This window comes from Rhinolophus hipposideros (genome assembly GCF_964194185.1).
Source record: "Rhinolophus hipposideros genome assembly, chromosome: 2".
Classification (NCBI taxonomy): domain Eukaryota; kingdom Metazoa; phylum Chordata; class Mammalia; order Chiroptera; family Rhinolophidae; genus Rhinolophus; species Rhinolophus hipposideros.
The window spans coordinates 2234600-2243325 of record NC_138048.1 but is presented as its reverse complement, the minus strand read 5'-3'; the positions used below and the strand labels follow the sequence as shown (position 1 = coordinate 2243325).

Here is an 8726-nt window from a genome sequence, read left to right as displayed (position 1 = left end):
TGGATAGCCACGTGCAAAAGAATGAAACCGGACTAATATCTGTCACCGTGTACCAAAATTAATTCAAAATGGATCAAAGACTTAAGCATAAGACCTGACACAATAAACTGCATAGAAGAAAACATAGGTACTAAACTTATGGACCTTGGGTTCAAAGAGCATTTTATGAATTTGACTCCAAAGGCAATGGAAATAAAAGCTAAAATAAACAAATGGGACTATATGAAACTTAAAGGCTTCTGCACAGCAAAAGAAACCATCGACAAAATAAAGAGGCAACCAACTGAATGGGAGATTTTTGCAAACAGTGCCTCCAATAAGGGGCTAATATCCAAAATATACAAGGAACTCATGAAACTCAGCAACAAAAAAACAAACAACCCAATTGAAAAATGAGCAGAGGACCTGTAGAGACATTTCTCCAAAGAGAACATACAAATGGCAAATAGACATATGAAAAAATGCTCAACATCACTAATCATCAGAGAAATGCAAATAAAAACCACAATGAGATATCACCTCACCCCAGTCAGAATGGCTTTCATCAACAAGACAAATAGTAACAAGTGTTGGAGAGGCTGTGGAGAAAACAGAACCCTCGTACACTGTTGGTGGGAATGCAGACTGGTGCAGCCATTATGGAAGGCAGTGTGGAGGTTCCTCAAAAAATTACAAACAGAATTACCATATGACCCAGCAATCCCTCTCCTGGGTATCTACCCAAAAAATGTGAAAACATTTATACATAAAGACACGTGTGCTCCAATGTTCATTGTAGCTTTGTTTACGGTGGCCAAGACATGGAAACATCCAAAATGTCCTTCGATAGATGAATGGATAAAGAAGTTGTGGTATATATACACAAAGGAATACAGTTCGGCGATAAGAAAAGATGATATAGGAACATTTGTGACAATATTGATGGATCTTGAGAATATAATGCTAAGCAAAATAAGTCAGACAGAAAAAGCAGAGATCCCTATGATTTCATTGATATGTGGTACATAAACCAAAAACAACAAAAGAACAAGACAAACAAATGAGAAACAAGAACTCATAGACACAGACAATAGTTTAGTGGTTACCAGAGGGTAAGGGGGGTGGGGAGTGGGAGATGAGGGTAAGGGAGATCAAATATATGGTGATGGAAGGAGAACTGACTCTGGGTGGTGAACACACAATGGGATTTATAGATGATGTAATACAGAATTGTACACCTGAAATCTATGTAATTTCACTAACAATTGTCACCACAATAAATTAAAAAAAAAAATTTACACGTAAGTGTACATTTTGATGAGTTGTGCAAACAATATTTTCCTCCTTGGTAACCAATGATCTAATTTTGGTTTCTATATTTTTGTCTTTTCTAGAATGTCATATGAATGAAATCATAGTATGAAGCCTAAGCTTCCTCACTTAGGAAAATACTTGTAAGATTCATCTACGTTTTTGCTTGTATCAGTGGTTTGTTCTTGTGTCAACTTGGCTAGACTGAACTGTTTCCCAGAATTCTCTTCCTGGTATGCTTCCAGGTAGGGTGGTTCACAAGACACATTTCAGTGTGAGGTGTGGAGGGCAGACGTAAAGTAGCCATTTTTTTTCATGCAGGCACTTCCGCAGCTCTGACATGTTGTAACTGACTGGCTGGCTCAACTTGTTGGTGTGGGGCAGCAGTCTGGTTTACAATGTGCCACCTTTTCTTGGATCCTCCTTCAGCTTCTGATTCCTGGGACAAGGCATCTGAATTTAGAAATCTGGCAAAGGGCAACTTTTCCTCAGGATATCCACATCATCAAGGCTGGAGACTGAGAAGTGACATGGAGGTGTCAGTTCGTCCTACGGGTTCCAGCTTGTTGTTGTTTCTTTAATGTTACATGTTTTCGTTTCCCAACTGCATGCCGTGTGAACTCCAAGCTCTAGCACTAGATGCATGAACAAGCCTCACCGAGATGGCTTCACCAATTCCAATTGTATAACGTCAACTCCCTGTAAACAAATCACTATACAAACATACATGTTGCCTACAGATATCCTAGCTGTTCTGCTTCTCTGATTGAACTCTGACTGACACATTTTTCCCTTTTTGTTACTGAACAGATTTCCATTGGATGGAGATGTAATTTGTTTACCCATTCACTAGTTGACAGACATTTTGTTGTTCTCAGTTTGGGATAATGAATAATCATTCACATACAGGTCTTTGTGTCAATATATTATTTCAAAACACAGTATTTATAAATATAAGAAGAAATAGCTGAAAAAAATGTGATATCCACTGAAGGTAGGAAACGGACACAAAGGGCTCTGATGTTGATGGTTTAAGTTTTAGGTCTTTCTTACCATGATTGAAAAAACAAAACAAAAAATATACTTGTATATTTTAAAAGAGTGAATTTTATGACGTGAATTATATCTCAAAAAATGTATAAAAGTATACAATACAACAACTTGTCAATTTATAATCTAATATCAAGTTTTATTCACTTTTATTTTTACAATATGCTATCATTCAAAATATACCTAAGTGATTCATGCATAAAGTAGGCACTCTATAAACATTTTGATTTAATAATTAGGTAGTTTTTAGAATGACTAAAAATCCTGATGTAAAATCCCAACTGGGAAGTGCGTAATTCCATTGTAGACAAAATATACAACTTTACAATAAACATTTTATAAGAATTTGCCCCAAAGAGGGAACATCCACAATTTGGAAAGTAAAAAGTAAAAAGCAAGATGAAACACAATACTAATATAGTCAGACAATGATCCCTGCATTGGTGAGGCTTACAGACCACGCATGGGCTACCTGCACCCTGGGGTTGACGGGCCTTAAGACTAGCTGACATTCAGTTAAGAAGATACCCAATAACCTCTTAACTGGAAATGTTACAGGAATATATAAGCAATAGCTTGTGAAAAATTTTTAAGTACATCTTTTGCACAAACACAGAAAAAAAATGTAATTTATATTCTCCAATTTAAAAAAATCAATCCTTTTCATCACAAGCAGCAAGAATGATCCCAAAATAAGCTGAGTCACTTTCATAGAAGCTATGTTAAATTCTGTGGAAAATAGAATACTTTGGGAGGCAAGCTTAAGAACCTTAGTCCAAGTGTATAACAAATCCTTGTGTTCAAGGGTCTTTCAGTGTTCACAAAAACAAAACAGGCTATGAACACACATGATAAAGAAATATCTTCTAAATACTTATTTTGGGTTAGCTTTATAACTATGAACATTCATTCCAGCTTGAAAAAGAATTATAGCACTATTATGGTAAGGAAAACTAAAAGCTACCAAATGCCTAACCTTAGAGAAGTACCTGTGCAAACCTATAAACATAAATACTCTATAGCTACAAAACAAAAAGTCTACTAACTATATTTCTCAAAAACTATATAATTCTATAAAAATTTAAACACGTGTACAATATCAATACATGAGAATGTATATACAAAATTCTATTAAGTGGAAAATGCAAAATTTAAAATACAGTGATTACAACCACATAAAAATAAATGCAGAAAGTGCTAAAAAATGTATACACATTTTAAGAAAAGAAAATACTGTATTAAAATTGTAATACTCAATATATACCAATAACAAAAGATGAATACAAGTCACATTTGACTTCTGCAATCACAAGAGGTGCTCAAGGTGGTTCCCATCAGCGTCCAGACACTTCCGATTACAGCAAACTACTGCTTGAGCAACGTTGACCAAATGTCCACCACTTGTATCACTGCACATGCTGTTTCAATTTCTTGCCGAATACCACCAGAGTCATGAATGAGTACAACTGTCAGGCGTGTCGGAGGTTCTGTTGCACACTCACGCCTCCATTGTCATTGTACTTCCACAACATTCTCGAATTTCAAATACCACTTCAAAAGGGTCTTGCGCTTTTCGAACAACAACTGTGCTTCTGCCATTTTCTTTGACCGTCCTGCCTGTCTCATGGTGACGCTACCATTCATTTGATTAACGCCATCTTATGAGCAAACACCATACTACACATTGCTACCACAATTCAATTCAACTTCGAAAAATAATACATAGATAACATCTTTAAAAATGTGTATACATTTTTTTGGCACCCCCTGGTATATTACAACAAAATTGAAATGAATTTAAATTTACAGAGACATGAATGGATTCAAATATCCATTAAGGTTGTTTCTTTGTTGCTTAGGATTATAACAAAATAAGAAAAAAATAGATTATTATTTTAGACAAAGTTATACTCCTAAACAATAAATAATGAATTATATGTGAAGTCCTAAAACAGAGATCTAAACTACTATGACTTCTATTATTTAAAGTTATCCTCTATGGACAGAATCAGCCCACATTTGCTGATTTTCATTATCGAACTTTCTGGCAATCTGTACAATTATACTACCCTTTTTAAACATAAAGAGAAAATATTTTAGTTCATTGTTCAAATAAGAAAACCAACTACCATGCTTACTCTGTCCTTAATCTGTTTGCTCCTACAAAAAGCCACTAACAGAAGGTTTTAAAAAAACTAATTCTATATACATATTTTACATAACATATATTTATGCTATATATTTTAAAGAATGGCTTTTACATAATTGTTTAGTTCAATATATATCTTATTGAATTGCAAATTATGCAAACACAGTCTTTCATATTTATTATTGAAAATTATTTTCTACATGATTCAGAAAATGGTTAATTTCTTGGATAAAACATAGCATATTTAGAAGTCCGAAAGCCAAGTAAATCTCTTATTTCATTTCGGAATTTTGACAGATCTTGGCGCAGTTCATTTAGATTTTCCACAGTCGCCTGATCTGTACTTTGCATCTTCTGCCTCATAGAAGTCAGGTAACGATGCACTAAGCAGCACATCACTTTTTGGTAGTTTTCATCTCTCTTTTGTTTTAAATTTCTCCATTCCTTCAAAACAAGCAATAATATGATACTAACAATGTGCATAAACAGTATTTAAATATGGTGGATTTTTTAAAATAAAATTCAAAAATGCAAACACGTATCTTCTAATGCTTTAATAGCCTATATTCTTGCCACCATGTTTTACAAAATAACATTCAATACTTGTTTAAAACAAATATAGCCTACGTATTCATTTTATTCATTCACCTGTACGCTTATTTAAATTTAAAGAGACTTAGGAAGCCTGTTTATAGAAGAGATTAGCAAACTAAGGACCCACAGGCCAAATATGGCCCACTTCCTGTTTTTTATGGCTAGGGAGCTAAGAATGGTTTTTACAGACGAACATTTACAATTAATTTTATAATAGAAAACAGTAATTTTGAACCCCAATTAAACAAAATGGAATTCCATTCTTTATTAATAGATCTATATTATAAAAATTATTACTTATATTAAATTTCATCAATAAAAATTTAGTGGAACTTTATGTTCTTTCTTGTTATATTACTACTCACATAAATCTTTGATTTTGTCTTGGCCTGCAAAGCCTAAACTATTTACTATCTGGCCCTTTATAGAAAAAGTTTTCCAACTTCTGGTTTATAGCAACATGTATTGAATGATTCATGTATTGAATAACTTTGAAGAAGAATCAGAAGAATTCAAGAAGAATTAGAAGAATTAGAGCTGACTGTAATAGTCAATCTTTATCTACACTGACAGAATAGGTATTCTGAATATTTTCCATGTTTTAAAACTGAGACAAGATTTCATGAAAGAATCGCAGCTTTCTCTCTCATTCTCAATAGTTACTGAGTCCTTACTTTATGTTATATCTATGCTGTGCTTCAGGAATATGACAGTGGAAAAAAAAATCGGGGTTTGCCATGGGAGCGTGAGAAAGGCCACGAATTGCGTTGGGAGGCTTCTTTTGAGCTCGCTGTGTAGGTGCCATTAGCAAAGCTCACCCTCCCGAGTTGAAAAAATTTATGGACAAGAAGTTATCGTTGAAATTAAATGTTGGCAGGCACGTCCAAGGAATATTGCGGGGATTTGATCCTTTATGAATCTCGTCATAGATGAATGTGTGGAGATGGCAACTAGTGGGCAGCAGAACAATACTGGAATGGTGGTAATCCTAGGAACTAGATTCATCATGTTAGAAGCCTTGGAACGAGTGTAAAGAATGGCTTTGTTCACCAGAGAAATTAACTTTCCCCATGTCCCCTCGCCACAGCTGCTGTTTTACTACAATATAAAAATTGGATCGGGTACATTTTCATGTTAAACTTTTTTGTTAAATAAACTTTGGTAATAGTCAAAAAAAAAAAAATCAGTGTCAGGCCTTAAGAAGCCTGCATGTTTATGTTTTAGGAAACATCTGAGGTTAGGAACTGTTAAAATGTCCATGGCAGTTCTAATCTCCTACCTTTAAACTGTTTTGCCGTTTAACCTTGCCTTTGGATGTATGAGAGCAAATCCATTTGCTGAGGCTACTGATCATATAGCAGACTGTCTTTGGTGAGGGAACGATGTTGAAAGGGGGCGGTAAAGTACACTTGTCATCAAAGTAGCTAAGCCACAACTTGGCTCGAGCAAACTTCCATTCTTTGTCTTCGTGATTCTGTAAGAAGCAAATGAAAAAGTAGTACAGGATGTGAACACACACACACACGAGGGTGAGGGAGAAAAAGGGAGAAAGATTGTTTTAAACTGTCTAAATGTTTCCATACTTTGTTAAGTATAAATTTGGTTCAAGATTTGCAGTTAACATACATTATTTACATTTAAAAAATCTAATTTTTAAATGATACTAATACTTACAATCTTCTTACACTTGGTATGATCTGCGAAGACTATGCAGTTCTAAACCAATGAACTTACTGCTATCAGCTGAAAGCTTTTGTGCAGCATTGCCACCAGCAGCTTGGTGAGTACAATCACAACCACTACGTTGTAAGTCCCAACGATAACGGCTCCCACAAAGGACTGCAGCTCTTCTCCGTAGCTGAATCTCGTGACAAAGATTGCCACGTGTGCTAAGGAGAAAATATACCAGAACAAAGCAAAGCAAGTGCCAATGAACCTGTAAAGACAATTACATTTCTGTTTAAGAGAAAATTAAAGAAATTAATTAGCAAAAATGAAGAATTCATTTATATCCACATCACCTAAAGAAAACATTGATAATCCAAGAGTACTTTATAAAATAAATTAAGTTGAACCCAGCAGTACAGACATGTCTTACTTTTTTAAACAAAGAAATAGACTCAAAAGAAGATTAATGATCCCCGTTTAATCTCTTATTGCCCTTCTGTCCATTCTCAGCATAGCGGCGTCTACAACCCTATTAATGCCTAATTAGATTCTGTCACTCCTCTGCTCAAAAATTTCAAATGCTATCTCAATAGCCCAAAGTCCTTACAAAGGCCAAGCAGGTCCTGCGGGATCCCCGTCACCTTTCTGACCTCATGTCTTACACTTCTTCCTGAGGTTCACTACCTGCCACCCACACCTGCCTTCTGGCTCTTCGCGGAATATGCTACCCATCCTCCATCTCGGGCATCTGCTTTGCCATCCCCTCTCTCTGCCAATGCTCTCCCTCCACTATCTCCTTAATTTCCTGATTCTTCACCGCTTCATACCTTTACTTGAATGTCGTCTCGGGGGGGGCCTTCCCTCATTTTCTATCTAAAATTGTACCCTCTCCCACATATACCCCCCCTGACCCAAGCTGTGTCTCCTTCGCCCTTATCACTGTGTAATATATCACATATTTTATTTCTCCTTTTATCACCTATATTGCCTCACCAGAATATAAGCTCTATGATGCAGTTTTGCTTACTGATGCTTCATTCACTCAGGTCTTAGAACAGTGTCTGGTATATAGAAGATGTTAGGTGTATATTTATTAATCATTTAATCTTATTCCTTAAATAAGATGACATGACAGTAACTGAAGAATAGTCGGTACACAATAGGAACACAACAAGTGTGTAATTCCACACCCCTTCTCCATTATTTTATTTAAGAATGAGGGGAGGTATTTTGTTTGCCTCAAAACCAGTTGTTCAATTCCTTATTGAACATAATTACAGTACACATGTATTACGATTAACAGTAAATTAGAGAAGAAAATTGTTCAAGAAGCTCTAATAATTCTCAGTTTGAATAACTTCCTAGCAAGTGTTCAGAATGTGAGAGTGTTTTGGTTGTAACAATGACTGAGAGTTGCTACTGACGTTTAATTCTGGAGAAGCAGAGACGTTGAACGTTTTCCAATACAGGGGACTGACAAAGGAGCGCCCTTCCCCAAATGTTAGCAGGACACAAAAAGCCAAGGGTCCATCTGTTGAGATGTGCTGTGGGAGGGGAGACGATGAAATAACTTGGGCCTACTAATCACTTAAGATTCTCTATATGAAGATAACTATCCAATGATTCATGAAATATAAGTACTTATTAAAAAGGAATTTCTTAAAGAAAATTTGAAGTTCTATTTCTGTAGGTACCAATTCATACGTAACAACAGAAAGAGAGAAACAGTAGAAGCCACTGTAGGAGACACTCACGAGTGGAAGGTATCATTGCTTTGCTGTTCACAGAAGATGCCTACACAGTCCTTCTGTTCCTTTGGCGTATAACCTTTATCATACAGTTGTGTCAATCCAATTGTGAAAGAAAACAAAACAAGAAGGAACATCCCAAGAAACTTTCCAAAATCTTGTAGCATCTGTCCCATTGAAATCTGTGGAATATATTACATAGGTATTCATTATCAGGAAAACAAAAA

The 8726-nt window shown here is 35.5% G+C and overlaps 1 protein-coding gene and 1 pseudogene across 5 annotated transcripts in view; one reads left to right on the top strand and one right to left on the bottom strand.

The window, feature by feature from the left end:
- Positions 1-2451: 2451 nt before the first annotated feature.
- TRPC1 (transient receptor potential cation channel subfamily C member 1) overlaps positions 2452-8726 on the bottom strand; it is a 73327-nt gene continuing 67052 nt past the window's right edge. For all 4 annotated transcript variants that reach the window (XM_081064636.1, XM_081064637.1, XM_081064638.1 and 1 more), the window contains 4 exons: positions 8506-8681; positions 6818-7019; positions 6363-6557; positions 2452-4933 (listed from right to left, as the gene is read on the bottom strand). In XM_081064636.1, the coding sequence (XP_080920762.1) occupies positions 4706-4933; positions 6363-6557; positions 6818-7019; positions 8506-8681 (801 nt within the window). In that variant the 3' untranslated portion in view covers positions 2452-4705. The remainder of the gene's footprint in view (positions 4934-6362; positions 6558-6817; positions 7020-8505; positions 8682-8726) is intronic.
- Positions 5771-6222, top strand: LOC308504320 (small nuclear ribonucleoprotein G-like; annotated as a pseudogene). The gene has a single exon. The product of its transcript is annotated as a small nuclear ribonucleoprotein G-like (transcript).